The sequence below is a fragment of the Rhamphochromis longiceps genome, linkage group LG17, assembly GCF_057381845.1.
Source record: "Rhamphochromis longiceps isolate RC_006_pf linkage group LG17, R_longiceps_female_GT1.1, whole genome shotgun sequence".
NCBI lineage: Eukaryota > Metazoa > Chordata > Actinopteri > Cichliformes > Cichlidae > Rhamphochromis > Rhamphochromis longiceps.
Window position 1 is genome coordinate 25945424 of NC_140573.1, and position 18271 is coordinate 25963694.

General features: G+C 38.7%; 1 protein-coding gene across 2 annotated transcripts; it reads left to right on the plus strand.

Annotated features, from left to right (window-relative positions):
• On the plus strand, nt 1–18245 carry LOC146649789 (cryptochrome-1-like). 2 transcript variants are annotated; one of them, XM_085385746.1, is made up of 14 exons: nt 1–909; nt 7841–7949; nt 8045–8187; nt 8292–8476; nt 9591–9679; nt 9809–9949; nt 12149–12460; nt 13524–13675; nt 14019–14221; nt 14980–15099; nt 15227–15325; nt 16309–16389; nt 16595–16699; nt 17576–18245. In XM_085385746.1, exons 1-13 carry the CDS (start codon nt 752–754, stop codon nt 16693–16695), a joined length of 1893 nt encoding a protein of 630 aa, XP_085241872.1. In that variant the 5' UTR covers nt 1–751; the 3' UTR covers nt 16696–16699; nt 17576–18245. The 2 variants fall into 2 exon arrangements, with proteins under 2 accessions (XP_085241872.1, XP_085241873.1); XM_085385747.1 differs by lacking the exon at nt 16309–16389.
• The last annotated feature ends 26 nt before the right edge of the window (nt 18246–18271 follow it).

The window sequence follows — 18271 nt, forward strand, 5'->3', positions numbered from 1 at the left end:
GCTGTAGGTGCGGTGAAGAGGTTGAGCAGCTATTCGTGGACGTTGTATAGGAAAATCTTTTGAGGTCGCAGCTCAAAATATCAGCTCAACAGTGAGGCAGACGGGTTATACGGAATCGAGAAGCGGTTATAACAGCTAAGTATTGATCTAGCTAACAGTAGGACGACGAATTTTACAATATTTCTGTTAGAAATTGTATTTTACATAACCAGCTTCCCTGGTATTCGCGGCACGGAACAGCCGGTCTTGCCACGGTGTCTTGTGGGTTTAGATTACAAGCCAGTTAAGTACTCTGTTATTGCGTTTGACTTAATTAATATCTGTAGAAAGCAGGCCCGCCCAGGAGTGTTAGCATATATTTATACGTTAATTTTTTCATCATTCAGAAAAACAAGTTATACAACGAGCCGCTCTACTTCTCCGCAGCACACCGGGTCCTAAAGCCCGCCGCGTTAGTTGTCATATTGCCGGAGCGCGCGCGTTGCCTCGAGCCCAAATGGTTCAGCAGCCAGCGGTTTCTACATTTTTCGACACTATGGAAAAAGCTCTGTTAGAGCAAGGATAATTATAAAAGTTGGACTGCGTTATTGAACCCCAAAAGGATTTCTTTTTCAAACCAATTTTTATTCAAGGTGATATTTTTTCTTCCTAAAAGAAACTGTGAGTGAGTAGTTGGGATAAAAGTCGAGTGAGCACCAAAAGACTGTTGACCTCTTTCAAAAAGGAAGAAAAGGACTCGTCCAGTTGAGTAATGGTCATTAATACGATCCACTGGTTCAGGAAGGGCTTGCGGCTCCACGACAACCCGTCGCTCAAGGAATCTCTGCTGGGAGCGGATACGGTCCGCTGCGTCTACATCCTCGACCCCTGGTTTGCGGGCTCTTCCAACGTTGGCATCAACAGGTGGAGGTGAGGGAAGCGTGAATTTAACCACGCGCTACCACACATGTAGCACAACAGGATGCATTAACAACAGCACAAGATAAAAACGGTTGCAAACGGCACATTTGTATCCATTTACATAACATATAGCATATATTGTTGTTTTGTGTATCTTTGTGACGGTTTCATGTCTCTTTCTGGCTGTTGTGTTTCCTAATGGCTGTAATAACATAGCAACAGGATATGCAGTACTTTGCAAAAGTCTTATATTTAGCTTCCAAGGAGCTAGATTATTTGTAATATTTTAAGTGGTCTTGTGAAATGTTCTCCATGCTTGCTGAAGATCTTTCAACATTTTTCTTGAGACTTTAGCTGCTTTTTCACCTATATTGAGTCCAGTCTTTGTACCTGACCAGGTCCCTAACTAAAGGGATGAACAAATGTTGTCTACAAATCACATACAACATGGCAACAAACCAGTTTTAAATTGTATTGTTTGTCATTTTGTTACTAGCAGGCTGTCACAAAAACACATAATTTGCTCTCATTTCTTTATTTGAATATTTAACAAATGCCTAAAATATAGTAAGATAACAGTTTGACAGGCATAAAAACCTATTCTTGTGCCAACAAGGTGATCCCCGAAGAGGTATTAACTGAAAATGTGTGGTATCTTGACATGGTGTGCATTGTGTCCTTAAAAAATTTGAGGAAATAGGACAAGCTCAGGACAAAAGAAGTTGTTTCAGGCCTAAAAAAAAAATAGTAGATAAACAGTATCTGAAAGTCACGTTCTTAAGGAACATGAAAAAAATCCAGCAAAGACATGACACATTTGATCCATCTACTCTTAATTGATGTCTTATCAGAAATGACCTCAGTCATTTGGCTGTCAAAAAGCCACTCTTAATAAGGAGAGGAAGCAGGGACAAAAGGCTGAGGTTTACCAAATTACACAAGAATTGAATTAAAAAGTAGTGGCAACAGGTCTGATGGAGTGATAAATCCAAATTTGAAATTTTTTCACACCATCATTGAAATGTACAGAGGTCAGGAGAGAGGTACAACCGTAAGTGTATACATCCATATGGAAAACATGTTTGAGATTCTCATGTGAGCTAGGCTGTGTTTCAGACAGTGGTGTTGGAGATCTTGTCAAAATTGATGGAATTATGAACCCAGAAAAATACAATCAAAATCTTTTTGGGAGAACTGTAAAAACCCCGATTACTTAAAGTAAGAGGAACAAGACTTTCTGCCAAAATCACAAAGTATGTAAGGAATAGCATGGCAAAGCATTGCCCAACTGGTTTTTATCTTGCATTTGAGGTCAAAGCTGTTACATTATTTGAGATGTTGATTGCCAAGTTTTGTTTGTTTTTGCAAACAAAGAAAGCCTGGGTGTTTTCTAAATGAACCAAACAAAAAGAGGCCATGGAGCTGCTGCACTGTCACCTGAATTTTGACCTACATATACGAGGTATAGCAAAGTACAGCAAATTATGACATAAACTGTATATAAGGTCACTAACATATATTTGCACTCACTTACTTCATCTCATGTATTGTTCACTAAACTATAATCTTCACTAAGTTATCACTTTGAAACAAAACATCAAAACCAGGAGAAACGTCAATTATATCAGTTAGATCAGGCATAATGAATACTGACTACACACATAAATTATAACATTACGTTGTCCTTCAAAAGGTGACTAAGATCTCAGATGGGTAAACAGTATTTTCACCTCCCTGGTAAACTCTAATTATTCTTAAATGACTTTCAGCTGATGATATAATGTTAAACTGTTGTTTATAAAGTGGTTTATTGCACATCAGCAGATCTCAAACACTTTCATATTCAGTTTCTTTGACTCATTTCAGCACAAACCACATATACTAACTGGTTTGTGTTACATGGTTGTAGCATTGTGAATTACATTCGGATCAGTAAATATTTCCTCTGTAAAGATTAGACACATGAATGTACGGATCTCAGACAGAGCTGTAAATGCTAAATTGCTTTGAGCCGTTTCCACACGTGCACTGCATCTATGAACTTTGGTAGGACGCAAGTATTTGACCTAGTTGGTTTATTTGATATTTACCCAACCAGCTCCCTAATACAGGGTCAGTGTGATGCCAGATTATGATGGTGTAAGAATTAAGCATTGGGTGTGAAGAGAGAGGGAATTCAGCCTATGCAAAGACTCTGGAGATGCATTTGTGTGTATACCTCCTATGTGATGAAGTTGTTTGTAGGTTAAATGTCTGCTGGTTGAGAAGCTGTTGTGAACAGGAAGGCTGTGACAGCAGAGTTCACCACAAAGAGGAAGAAGTGAGAAAATAAAAAACATCAAAGTTTAAAACATTGTTTTCTCACTTCACAAATGTGTAACAAAAAATGGCTGCCTCACAGAATTTTCACTGCTTTTAACACTTCACTACAGTGAAGTTCTTTGTATATTATAGCTTCTGTTCTCTCACATTACTGCCTGTTTCACATCTTGACACTCACCTCAAATATCATAAACGTGGATCTGCAAGCTACCAAGATACTCTCAATAATCTGGCGCATTTACTTCTAGCAAGTGGGGGTCATGTATCCTCCCTTCTGTATCTTCTGTCCAGGCAGCTCTATTGCCTAAACCACACTGAATATTATCAGTTGTGTGAATGCATCTTAGCACACTATTTCCTGCTGTGTTCCACATGTGGGAAAGGATCTTAAGCATCTTCATATTCTCTTGAGGTTTGCCGTTTTTAGTCTGAACTGTTCGGACTAAACTTTAGATGCTAAAAATGCACTTTAGATGGCTGTTTTATTTTTGCATATTTCTTGGCTTTTCTTAAAATGACATAAGACTATATAGTGTCTACTTTTGACCCTATAGTCCCACATTTCTAAAGATTTTATGATGAAGAATTTTATGTAACTGACATTTCATGACCTCCAGACTGTCAGCATGTGTCTCCGATTGTTTCACAATCAAGATAGTAGCAGGCTGCTTGTGTCTAGTGACACAAAGAAGTATATAAAGCTTTACAGGGTCATGTGTTGGAGATAAGTGCGTGGACCGTTGACTTTAATGGTCTGATACCCAATGGCTGACAGTTTTCTGGAAAATTCCCTAGTAAAAACAAACAGTTGGGATCCTTTTTACTTATATGTTCAGTAGAACTCAGCTTCCTGCTTCTGTATAGAAAATGCAGCATCTCACTTGGCAGTTTTTATGGTCTACAGGCAGGTGCTGGATGAATGAAAGTACCCCTGAGGTTTAAAGTACAGTAGGGGTCTCCCTTTGTGTTTTATGTTTCTGTTCCCGTCGTGAGCTTTGGTTTGCGTTGCAGTCCCATGCCGTCTCTTAAAGAGAAGGGGAGCATAAAAGTCGGGCCAGTTATGAGCATCCATGTTGTTATGCTTCTGCAGTTATGTAACAGCAGCCTGGGCTGACGCAGAGCCCACGCAGTTCACTCAGCATGCCCTGATTCATTCCTTTTATTTAATTTTTTTATGCACAAATCAGACATGTAACATGGTGTAAGACCAGAATCTCTTATTTGTAGTCCAAAAACTCACCTGGTGAAAATAGAGCTTGGGTGAAATATATTAATTATTCTCCCAGTACAAATAAAGCATAAAGGAAATGCCTAGTTCAGATTTGTTGACCCATGTTTCCAAAAAGCTAATAACTTATTTGACTGAATTTGCTGAATTCAAAGATGGCATATACTGCTTTGTTTCAATCGTGTCACTGTACTGCTGTGCTTCTGGTTTTTATATCTCAGTAAACTTTACTCAAAGTTAAACCAAGCAAAGGTCCAAAATATGAGGGCGCTGTAAAAATCTCCCTGTAGCCTGCAGCTGCTATAACTGGCACCTGTTTCTGCACATTTTTTTTTTATCATTTGAATTGCCTGCTAAAGAGCGAGCACTCCCTTTTCTTGAGATGTAGGCGGTGATCCTCAGTGATTAAGGTAGGCCAATGCCAGATGACATAATCATTATAACTTTCCCTCCTTTCCACCAGCGACAGGCATAGCATAAGTAGGTCAGTGTGTTAGGAAGAAAAAAAACCTATCCATTTCTCTCTTCCTTTTGACCTACTTCTGCACGCCTGCTTCTGCAAAAGACCCAACTCTGGTGTGGCACACTGCTTTGAACACTAATCCCAACAAAGCTGCATCCATCTGATATCCATTTTCAGATCTGTTTAAGCTAGTTGAAATTCTCATGCTGGGTGGCCCATGATTATGAAGGTTCATTTGGTTGAAATTCTTGTGGAGTTGTTTGAAAAATAGGACAGATGTAGGAGTGAAAATAATGAAAAACAGGTATGAATGGATTTCGTTTAACACCGAATCCAGCACAGCTCTGTCTCTGTTTGAATACCATAGATGAACATAGCTTAAGGACTCTGAGTAGTCTGAGTCTAGCTTTGCAGAATCAAACTGTCTTCACAGGTCAGGAGAGCAAAGCAGCTGGCATAGGAAATGACCTTGGACTGGCAGGAATAATCTGGTTCAAGATGTAGGAAGTCTGTTAGCTGTGCTGTAGCTCACACTCAACAAAGACACCACTATTGTAGCTAGTCTTAAACAACAATTCACTCTTATCATTAATGAAGTTTCAGTTGCTTTGTGTCACACTGATATGATATTATCATTTCTCAAAGCACTGTTAAAGCTTGAATAAAAACTTGCGAAAGCGATGTATTTCCTGTGTCAAATTGTTATCAACATATAATGACATTATCCACGATTTGTCTCGGCAGAGTTTCTGACCTTGCCAGAGTGAATCATTTGCTTGGTGCTACGAGGAGTGCGGTGTACAGAGAGGCCTTAATCTAAAAAAAAAAGAAAAAAGTTAATGTTCCCATGAATACATGAAATTGCCGATCTCCTGGCTCTAGGCTTACTTTCCTGTTTCAGCCAGTACCCACAAAGTTGACCCCCCATGTCATATATAATACATAAAGAATAAAAAAAAATACGTTTAGGAAAACAAATTTTGGAGTTTCAGAAGAACCGTAATACACAGACAAATGAATAGATTTAACAATTAATAAATACCATCCATCCATTTATTTCTGGCCGCCTATCCAGTAGTCTTAGCGGAGATACCCAGAGTTCCCTGTAAGTTAATACCTGTATTTCTGTTTACTGTTAGTTTGGGGACATTTGTTTACATATTTTTCGGCTTTGATCCTATGTTGCGGTTATGCAGTTAAAATGTCTTCCTTATTTACCATAAAACCTTAAAACCCACACCCCTTGTGTTCTTTACATGACAATAGATTAGGTCAGGTGCCTGGCTGAATAATATTTGCAAAGTATTTAAGCTTTAATAATAATGAAAACTACATAAAGTTCACTAGAAGCCCTTACCTGGCTGTCTTATCAGTAAAAGACATAATTAGACCGGAATGATACAGGAAGCATCCACCTACAAATTTTGTTACCTATAGCAACAGAACGGGAAGCACCACATTACTGCCGCTTTGTGTTTACATGTGTGTGTACCTGTGGGTGTGTGTTCTGATGCTTACAGTTGGTATTTTTTTTATTTTGGAGAACATATAAAAACAGAAGCAAATTATACTATAGTTCAGTTATTGCACTGTTGTTAAACCAATAAAATGTTAATGCTGGTTCATACTTCCACCAGTTAGGTCAGCACATTGTATTTAAATGATGGCTGACGTTGCATACAGAGATGATTAAACTCATGGATGAGGGTTGGTCAACTCATGCACCGTCTGCTTGATTCAGCCTTGAGTGTGTGTTCAGCCTTGGCTTTTTTTTTTTTTTTAATTAAGGGACACTTGATATGAAGAGATATTGTGCTTTAGCTAAACAGTCCTGTTTTACCCCACAGTTTGTCCCACACTGGTGTACATTTGCTAATCTTACATGTCTTGTTTTTGTTACTTAAAGAAATAACATTTTACATTTTATCAACGTGGGCTATGTAGAGCAAGGACAGTAAATTTGAACTTGGAAAAACAAGAACGTAATAATAATCTGCTATGACAATAGTGGAATAAGTCTTGTCAAACTTTGTTCATGCAAAGTGGAGGTGAAATTATGTGGGGGACCAAAAACTGCCAAAATCAAAAATTAGTAAAGAAATGCCTTAATAGGAAAAAAAAAACTGATATGCCATTAAATTGATATAAATAATATTCTGAAATAATAGGATTCTAGATATATATTGGCATTAATCTATTTGTACAAATATGTAATTTCCCCATTATAACTATTTATTAGTTTTATTCCTTCTGAGAGACAAAGGTCCAAACATAATTTAATTAAGGAATAGCTCAATAAATGATTGAATAAACGCATTTAAAACTGAATAACTGATATAAAAAAAAAATCTAGTTTAAAAGTCAGATGAAAAATGTCAGTTATAGCATATATTTATGTATTTTTGGTCTTGAAGGGATATTTTTAGAGTTTGCATGACAGGATATGTACATGCAACAAGCAAATACATCACACATCAACTTCAGTTAATTTACACATTTTTTTATATGTAGGCAGATAAGAAAAGATAAGTTTTTCCTTAGTGTGCAAATCAGATTAAAGTTGAGTAGAGCTTAAAGGTCTTTTATTACATAGGATATATCTTCAATAAAGTGCAATAAAAATAGATAATTTCATGTAATTTGGTCATTGACTTCAAATCTTCAGTATATAAGATGTTTGGTATGTCTTAGTCAATTGGTAATTTAGAAAAAAAGATTTTGAAGGAGTGGTCTCATTTAATTCAGCTGTATAAAAATGTCAAAGAGCAAAGTGAATGGAAACTTCTACTCTTTTAAGGGCATTTTACCTTTTGCCTGTATAAGCTAAAATCAATAGTTGTACTCCCTAATCAAACTCCTTCATCATGCAGTGACTGATATTGTAGCATCTTTATGAACATTGACACAGATTTCCTTGTCATCTGCAGGTTCTTATTGCAGAGTCTTGAGGACTTGGACTCCAGCCTCCGTAAGCTCAACTCTCGTCTGTTTGTGATCCGAGGCCAACCCACTGATGTCTTTCCCAGACTTTTCAAGGTGAAACTTGAATCTGATTTAAGCTGCACAACCAACAGTGCCTCAAACATTTTGTGTGAATCCTAAACATTCTACGATTTACTCCTTTTTTCCAGGAGTGGAAAATTACTCGTCTGTCATATGAATACGACTCTGAGCCCTTTGGGAAAGAGCGAGATGCAGCTATTAAGAAGCTGGCCTCTGAGGCTGGAGTTGAGGTGACAGTTCGCACCTCCCACACACTCTATGAACTGGACAAGTAAGTTATTATCACACCTTACCACAACAAACAGTGCTGTCATATTGTTCTTTGTCCTGAGCAAGTTTTTTTTATGAATCTGTTTCTGATCTTTGCATCTGCAGGATCATAGAGTTAAATGGGGGTCAGTCTCCCCTCACCTACAAGCGGTTCCAGACTCTCATCAGTCGTATGGACCCTGTGGAGGTGCCTGCGGAGTCCATCACTGCTGAGATAATGGGGAAATGCACTACCCCTCTGTCTGAAGATCATGATGAGAAGTTTGGGGTCCCCTCCCTGGAGGAACTCGGTAAGGTCTAAATTATGTAATGAAATGTAATTGTAATAAGTAATTTTCATTTGTGGAAAAAAGCAGCACTACTAGTAGCCGTCTAAAGCTGAGTTTCCACCAGAGATTGTTAGACCCAGCAGCTGTTACTGTATTTACATACAGTCTGTGCAGCAAACATAAACTGCATGTAAATGATGGACGTAATTGCAGGTGTGTCTTAAATTGGATCAGATTCACTCTTACTCACCACCAAGATGGACGCATGCATTAGGGACAATTCCAAGTTGGAGGCTTTATACCAGACCTCACTAATTAATAATTCATATAGTAACATGTCCATCTTTTATATACAGATTATGATGCCAAGGGTAGAATAGGAGTCCTGTGTCAGACTTTACACATAGCTGCTGATTTGAGGAAAGAGTTGTCAGATATTAATCTAACTGTAGTAAGAAAATATGACTGAGCAGATATTATCTGCTCAAATCAACATTAGTAGTGAGTTATTAGATTTACCTGGGTTTTCTGTAGCTTTTTAAACTTATTTCTAGTAGTAGTGAATAACTTTTTCATTCTGTTTTTATGTCTAAAATTAGTTAGGGGTAATATCTTCCTTAGCAGTTCATGTTTAAAAATGTCTTAAAAACACAAAAATATATTTTCTCAGCAGTTATAAAGAAAACTAGTGAAACTTCTGGGGCTTGAGCATAATCTGCATTTAAACACATAACATGGACATGGACATGCCCTATTTTTGGCCTTCATATATGGATTCATATATTACTTGTTGTATTTCTTCATAAAAAAAAACACAGGACACTGTCCTGTTGCATTACTGATTACTCTTGCCTTTTTTGTTGTTTCTTTTGTATTTTTTTTGTTCATTTATCTATAAAAATTTAATAAACAGAATTATAAAAAAAATAAAACAAAAAATGATCAAGGACAGGAATAAAAAGCCCTCTTTAAATAAATCTACCTACACATGTAGTTAACCCTCTTGTTGTGTTGGTTTGCCCTCTTCTGGTCATAATGAAGATTACTAAAATGGTATAAACTGCACATATTCTTTTCAGGGAATTAAAAATATATGAAAAATGATAATATGTGAGTTTTAATTTGACCCCTGCAGGTTTTGATACTGAAGGCCTGTCCTCAGCTGTGTGGCCAGGAGGAGAGACTGAAGCTCTCACACGACTTGAGAGGCACTTGGAGAGGAAGGTCAGGCAAATCGAGCAGAGAATTTTTGTTAAATCATTTTTTATTTTAGTACAATCCCACTGCTCTGTCATTTAAAATGAGTTTCGCTGTGATACAAGTCTCAGGTTTTCATGTGATTGTTCCTATCAGGCATGGGTGGCAAACTTTGAACGTCCTAGAATGAACGCCAACTCACTGCTTGCCAGCCCCACAGGCCTCAGCCCCTACCTGCGCTTCGGCTGCCTCTCCTGCCGTCTCTTCTACTTTAAGCTTACTGACCTCTACAGGAAGGTAAGTGTGTAGGAATATACTTAATTAATTACACTTAAAAAATTGGGTTTCTAATTATCTTTGAAGTCTTTAAATAAGGATATGAAGGATATGTTCCACAAGAACCCAACCTGATGTGTAAATCAGATTCAAAACTGTGAACAAAGTCATCCTCTTGACAACCAGAATTACAGTTGTCATATGACAATGGTCGTCCTGGTCAGAATTTACATCATGTTGCAGGATTAAAAGCCGACTGGGTGAGAAACCTTCAGGTAGGGCAGATGCAATCAACCATGAATGTCTTTTATTTCCTCTAGATCAGGGGTCACCATTTCATTTTCCCAAGGGGCCACATGAGAAACTACAATTGTAGTGGAGGGTTACACCAACAAACTGCACTTGGTTCTGCTCAATATTAATTTGATCTCTTTATAAGCTTATTAGTGCAGCCCCTCCCACAAAAGTCCCATTTTCTCATGTGTCCCATTGTGAAAATTATTTGCCATCAATCCTGTTGACAAAGCGCTCTATTTACATATTCTTGGCCCAGCTCAGCTAAACTGTTAGCAACTTTTGACTTTTAGGGTGGATTAAAGCACACCGCTGTGCTTTATGGAAAAGGTGATAAGGATTTGTAACACAAGAAAAACAATCGATAGTCATAATATCTTAACCATCTTGTTTGATCTTTCTGAAAATGGATGGCCTGAATTAAAATGAAAATGAAAATGTGATTAATCTCCCAACCTTGTTAGGAGAGTAAAACATTGTTTGAACTGAAGTGTGAACAGAAGACGCTGTAATTAAGGTAATTTTTCTTTCACGCTCAGGGGGAGAAGGTTTCCAGCATATCTTCTCCTTGTATTAATAGGAACTTTTTTTTACTGATAAAATGATTAATATATTGAAATAATTTTCTCATAAAACAGCTGTTGAAAAAGAAAATTAACCAGGTCATCATACATCTTGGTGAATGTAGTAATTAAAACCAGTATGCATATCAGAGTCAAGTGCAGATTTTTGATGCTGTGGTGGATTATCCATCTGTCAATCAATCCATTGTCTGCAGTTTATCAGGGTTTGGGTGACAGGGACAGCAGTCTGAAGCAGAGCAATCAGACTTCCCTCACCGTGCCCACCTCCTCCAGCTCATTGGGGGGAGACACAGAGTTGTTCTTGGCTAGCTGCGAGATATAATCTCTCCAGTGAGTCCTGGGACTGCCCTGGAAACAATAGCGCTACTCCAAGTCCCCATTCTTGGTGTAATATTTAAGTGTAAACTATTACTGTATTTATTTATTTATTTATTTATTTTCGATTAAATATAAGAAAAAAGATGAAGGATTTTTGTCCCTTTTTACATGTTTCATTTTTAGACACTTTACCTCACAGGGAGGAATCGAAAACACTGACTCAGATCTGAGTGCAAGAGACAGGGATTTACTATATGGTTGCAGTGGGGCTGACTGAAGGCCGTGGCTGGTATTAGCAGGCTGCGATTTGGCTGATTGTTGAGTAAGTTAAGTGGTGCTGCACTGAGCTGGAATCTTTTTAGGCATGCTGGTGAGTTTGGTATGCGTATCACCAGGCTGAGAGCATCATTGGTGGAAAGCTTTTGGGGGTACAGTCTGATGGCAGAACAGGAGATGACCGAGTGGCAAGGCCAGACACCCACACACACACCAATTGTCTACAAAATGGGGCCCATAACAGATATGAGTAATGGAAAAAACCCAACACAAGGAGTGAGTCATGGAAGGTACACCCAGTACTGTGACATCAGATATATTTGCAGGGGTGATTTAATGCTCTGGCTGTTTATTTTGCCATGTAATGATTCACAGTTTATTCTGTAATGAGGTGAATTAACCAGTACTGCCTCCCTCTTGAATTTTTTCGTTGTATGTTTGGACTCAAGTGCTTATATGTAAATGAGCTAAAGTAATATAGTGGTTTAGTCTTTATCTTTTATCACATTACCTACTACTACCACTACTACTACTACTACTACTACTTCTACTACTAGTACTACTTACTGCATTTCGTTGCCCTGTACCTGTGCATGTGCAATGACAATAAAGTTGTCATTGCACATTATAATAATAATAATTTTCCTTTAAAAAAAACAAAAAAAAACCCTCCTGCGTAATATACAGCTGGTGTAGTCAAATCTCTGACTGCCTCAGACAGTAACGTGTCTTTCTCCTACTTGACAAGGTGAAGAAGAACAGCTCCCCTCCTCTCTCGCTCTACGGTCAGCTGCTTTGGCGTGAGTTCTTTTACACAGCGGCCACCAACAACCCCTGCTTCGACAAGATGGAGAGTAACCCCATCTGCGTTCAGATACCCTGGGACCGCAACCCCGAAGCGCTGGCCAAGTGGGCAGAAGGCCGCACCGGCTTCCCCTGGATTGATGCCATCATGACCCAGCTGAGGCAGGAAGGCTGGATCCACCACCTGGCTAGGCATGCTGTGGCCTGTTTCCTGACAAGAGGAGACCTGTGGATTAGCTGGGAGGAGGGAATGAAGGTAGACAGTGTCCTACTATTGTTCTGATGGGAGTAATGCTAGTATCTGGTTTCTATTTAATTCATACCAAACACCACTTGGGGAGTTTAAAAATAGAATATAAGTTTACTTGCTTGCATCCAAAATTAGTTTTTTGCTTTTAGAAGCTACTGTTTATAGTGAGTAATGGACTACTTAATACATTTATGCGTTTTTTTTTTTTTCTTCATGAACATTTAACAAACGAAAGCCCTGAAAAGCCCAAATGGTTCTTCACTGAGGAGCTGAAAACAGACTGTATGTACAAGGAGGCTATAGCTTCCTCGTCTAATAATCTAAAATTATGCACAAACGTCTGAGACTTGTATTCTTCTTCTGGTTGCAAATACAAGACTGAACCCTACCCTATGGGGGTATTTTTGAAAGTGATACCATCTACTGAATATCTCAGATGAGTTTGAATATTGGTGCCCTAGACCTGTAGGTCAAGGTCAGAGGTCAAGTTTTCTAAAAATGTGTGTACACAAAAAGATATCAACTAGAAATTTATACCATAAGTGCCAATATTGTTGTGTTAGTAAAAAATACTGGCACCTATTTAATAGTATTTTATTTTATTTACATAATGAGTGCCGCTCCTTTCAAGACACAGTGGCATTTTTAAATTAATAGCCATTATTATTATTCCCAGTAAATATTAAATATTCTAAGCACCTTGTGGCAATAAATAGCTGATCAGCATAATCAGCTGCTTCTTTAGTAAGTCACTAATCCTCAGCATTAACTGTAATGGAACTGTAATGAACTGCAGCCCGTTAGTCTCTGCTCTGCTCTAGCAGCACAGCAACCAGAAAACAGAGCAGGAGACAGATTATCGTCTCCAGCTGCAGTCCAAATGCGGCATGAAATCCTCTCTGTCGGAGCAGCTAATTGACATCAGGGAACTGTATATATTTAATCAGAAATTTACCCACAGTCATTTTTTTGTCATACTCAAACACTTGACTCATTTGTTGTTAACCATCTCAGCAGGACCAAATATTGCTTCCCAGTCGATCTGAGATGTTTTTGATTGTGTGTTCAGGTGTTTGAGGAGCTGCTGCTGGATGCAGACTGGAGTGTGAATGCAGGCAGCTGGATGTGGCTCTCCTGCAGCTCTTTCTTCCAGCAGTTCTTCCACTGCTACTGCCCTGTGGGTTTCGGCCGCCGCACAGACCCCAACGGAGATTACATACGGTAGGGTTGCATCTGTCAAAACATCTGTACTTGAAAATTTTTGCAAGAGCAGTAAAAATTTACAATGCAGGAGTAAATCTAAGGCTTTTATCATGTAAAATTAAATCCATAAAAAAACATTTTAGTGAAAATTCTTGTGACACACATTATCTCACTTAGTAAACAGACACAACCAAGCAATAAAATGTGTGCCTACTCAAAAATAAGGTATCAGAGGAGTCTGTGTTTGAGAGATTTCCATCTAACATTTGGGTGGTTAATTCCACCATAGCAGTTGACGCTTTTCCTGGAAATTAATTATCCCACTCACATGCCAACTAAACCTCTTCATCTCTCCGCCCAGCCGCTACCTGCCCATTCTGAGGGGATTTCCAGCCAAGTATATTTATGATCCCTGGAACGCTCCAGAGGTTGTGCAGAAGGCAGCCAAATGTATTATTGGAGTACATTATCCAAAGCCTATGGTGCACCATGCAGAGGCCAGCCGTCTCAACATCGAGCGAATGAAACAGATCTACCAGCAGCTCTCCTGTTACAGAGGCCTCGGTAAGGATGCAGATACAGCATTATTAAAATTAAAATGAAGAAAGATCAACTGATGGATCACAAGCAGTGATTTGCAGTTAGATTTTTTCAGAACAAGTCTTTCCTTGTTTTTAATATTTTTCAACACAACTGAAACTGCTACTTTGGTGTCATTTGCAATCCTTTGGTCCATGTCACACACTCTGCTCCATCAGCTTTCCAATAACAGACTGAACCCCACAAATATCTCTGAAGTGGAGGTATTAGGCTTTTCCTTGCTTTCTGTCATGTATACACTTCTACAGTGATGGATGCTCATATTAAAAGCTCAACAAGGCTGGGATGTGTAAATAATCCCAGTAATGCCACATCTTGACATCTCTATGGTGTCACTGAGAGTGGATATCTTTCATAAGTCCCACCCACTTCTGTTCAAAGCTTTTAATTTGGATGGGCAGCACCAAAGCGCAATAAGAACTATTAGACATTGTTAATCATACAAAGCTGCTCTCCTAGACCTAAGATTAAAATTATAAAGCTGGAAATGAAAATACCTGATTCACTTAAAAATAAATAAATAAATAAATGCCTTATTTTGGACTGTAGTCAGTGATTTTAAAATGTCTCAAAAGTAGTAATGAAAAAAAACTCAAAGTCAGCATAAATATCTACAAATGAGGTATTTAAACCATATACATTTTCAGTGTTTTAATTTGGTGTTTTTAATATTATTGTTTGTGTATGTTTTGGACTAACTCTGTAACTCTCTGTGTCTTCAGGTCTTTTGGCTACAGTTCCATCTGGCTCTAATGGCAACGGAAATGGAAATGGAAACGCTGAGGCATCCTCAGATTCGATGCGATTCTCTGAGACTTCACGTGATGCTGCAGCTCCATCTAGTAAGTGGCACAGAGACCCACTCCTCCTCTGACACTTCAAACTTGTGGATGTTTCATGACTTCCTGTGTAGCCTCTGGCAGTGAACTCTTTGAAGAAGACCTGTTTGTTCTTTTATTTATTTCTCAGCCTATCAGATGCCAGTTCACTCCCAGGGAGACTGGCAAAGTGGTGTCATGATGTACGTGCAGGGGGATCCGCAAACCAGCGTCGGCATGCACCAACATGGTGGGGACTAACTACCCGTGCACCTTCACTTGATTATCCACTTGATGCTTATCATTTTCCTGTGTGTGCCGCTTTTACTGGTGCTATAACTGGACTGTATCACTGATTATCTCAGTTTCCAGGTTTTTTTTTTATTGTAGACTCTACATTTTTATGAGTCTAAACAACAAGACAGTTAGTTTTAGTTGCAGCTGACCATCACCCATCTGTCATTCTAAGAAAAATAATCTGCTCACCCTGCAGGATATTTTCCTTCAATAACAGGCGTGCTGATTAGCTGGGAAGCTTTGGCTCTTTGCTACCCAGAGAAAAGCCATTGAACATGACTGTGCTAAATTTCACACACCATTAAGAAGAGAGCAGTGGTCCCTTTAAGTCTAAATTTAGTAGAAAAGTAAAAGGACTTCCTCCTGACACAACCAGCTGATTTAAACTCCAAACTTTGTTGTTATGAGGTGGCGATGCTTATCACTGCCCCTACACCTTCATAACACGTGGAAGTACATTTGTTTGTGTTGATTTGTTGTCAGGTCTACATGGAGTGGATGGACATGCAGTGAGTGTTGTTAGGTTAACTGGTGATTGTAAATTGCCCTTAGGTTTGAATGTGAGTTGCTGGGATAGAGTCAGTCTATTAGTGGAAGACAATGGATGGATATTTGAACATATAGCAGGTGTTTGCACAATGGTTTTATAGTGTAGTGGTTTGATCTCAGGAGGAGACACAAGTGCCTCTGGGGCATCCAGCATTAAAGAATGCAGCATACCCACCGTGGTGACCCCTGGTAAATAAAGTAAATAAGGGAGCACCTGAAAGCAGCTTTTTTTTAAAAAAAAAAAAAGGATTCCAGTTGATTGGACAATATGAAACCGGTCCCCAAGTGGAACGAGTTTTGCGTACTTTATGTGCTTCATGCATTAACTGCATCCTTTCATGCATCTTCTTCAGTGTTTCGCTGCTAATCCTTGAATCTTAATTGAAGTTCCAGGTTACGCTGCCAGTACCAGTATGATGTGTTACACTCAAGGCACGCAGCAGAATCCTGGTCCTGTAATTCAAAAAGGTGCGAGTGAAACATTTCACTGATTGATGATGATTTCTTTTATTAATCTTTCTTAACTGGTTGAAAAACTTGAGTCCCAGTCCTGTGTTTGACCATCACTGCACGCCACCCCTAAAAGAGTGTTTTCATTTTAAGCCATGTTTTTGTATTTAGTCGAAATTTATAGTTTCATGGTTTATTGAAATGTGCTCTTATGTTTTTTTAGGGCCTGAACACCACCCCACCACTCAGACCAGTGGCAAACGACACAGTGAGGACTCTGGGAATAGCAAAAGTTCCAAAGTCCAGAGACAAAGCATCCACTAAAGAGGTCAGTTGCAGTCTCACACATTATTATTATTATATAAAACACATACAAGATGTACTTTAGTGAGCAGCATTCAGAGAGGTGGGTCAGAAATAGGAATTTTATTCCTTGTTTTTAATAATACGGTGAAACGTACTGACTGTCAGTCCTTGTTTTCACTGCTTCTGCCAGTAGAAACCATCTGAACAAGGCAGGCATGAGCCAAACCTTTTCAGTGTTTTTATCAGCCGTTCCTGCCTTTATAATCCACAATATCCACACAATGAGATACACAAATTTTAAGTCAGTAATTAATAGCAGTTTACTAACCACTGTTAAGAGGAACTCTGAAGTGATGTAATTGCCAGCCAGAGGTTTAAATGCAGCACCACCTCATGTTGCTTTCATTTCCTTGTAGTCATGTTTCAGCCTCTTTATTTTATGTTTTGCTTTGCTGTGGATTTAACTGAAACAGCTGCTACCATTGTGATTGTGAGTTCAGATGAGAGGAAGATAGTTGAGTGTTTGTTGACATGGCTGATTTTTTTTTTTATCAGTGTTTATGTTCTTTAAATGCCGGATTCCCAGTGTTCCGTTCATTCGTCGATCAAACAGCAGACACACATCTGGACCAGTAACAGTACACCTACTTCACTCAGAGTTCCTGTAATGCAGTAAATATTTGTATGGTCTCAAAGCACCTAATTTCAGCAGATTACCCTCACTCACCTCAGGTCATGTGACAGGAAAAGTTGTAGGTCAGATTCTCAATGTTTTGTTTTCCTTAACATGTAATGTTGGAATGTTTTTCAGTGCGCTGAAAAAGTCAGCACTGAAGGAGTTAAATGTATTTTCAGAAATGTCTGAACATGCCACTTATTGTTCTTTCTTCTGTTGCAGGTGTTTCAATCATATCGAGAACACAGCCAAAACTAAACGGACGCTAAAATAGACTCAAATATTTTTTACAGCACTACAATGCACGAACACACCTTCAGGACGGGCATCCCCACCTGTCACAAAACATGTTTCTCAACTTAATCGGACTGAATATTATTACAGTGTGGGCCAGCCAGTGATGTTACACTGTGCTCCTGTTTGGGTTAATAATGCCGAGACTAAAGTCTTTGTGTATATAATGAATTTGCTAAAAGCAGCTCACATACAACGTGTACATATTTGGATATTGTATGTGTGTTTTCTCTCTTTGTGTAGCCATAGACCCGTTGATATATTTTTGATATGAGAATTCATTGTGGATTGATCGTTCTTTTGGGGAAATTTTCAATAAAAAGAAATGCATTTTTAGACCTTCCATTAAAAACATAAATGGTCAGAAATGTCTGCTAATGCACCCGAGTTTTTAAAGTTTTTCCACATTGAGCCCATCGAGTGTAAATGTCAGCAAAAATCCTTTCTGTGTTTCAGTACTAGTGGACTCGTTTTATTCCTTCAAACTTCTATATGACACAAACCATCATGTTATTGCCCTCGTCTGTGTTTATTGAGAAAAGGTGAGAGGACTACAGAGCCTGCATATTCCTGGTGTGCCACCCCACCACCCATATACTCTCTAATAAATGTACCACTGGAGAG

Coding starts and splice junctions, on each gene's coding strand:
- LOC146649789 (XM_085385746.1), top strand. CDS start 752: ATGGTCATTAATACGATCCACTGGTTCAGGAAGGGCTTGCGGCTCCAC. Junction 9,950..12,148: donor TTACTGACCTCTACAGGAAG/GTAAGTGTGTAG, acceptor CTACTTGACAAG/GTGAAGAAGAACAGCTCCCC. Junction 15,100..15,226: donor TGATGCTGCAGCTCCATCTA/GTAAGTGGCACA, acceptor TTTATTTCTCAG/CCTATCAGATGCCAGTTCAC.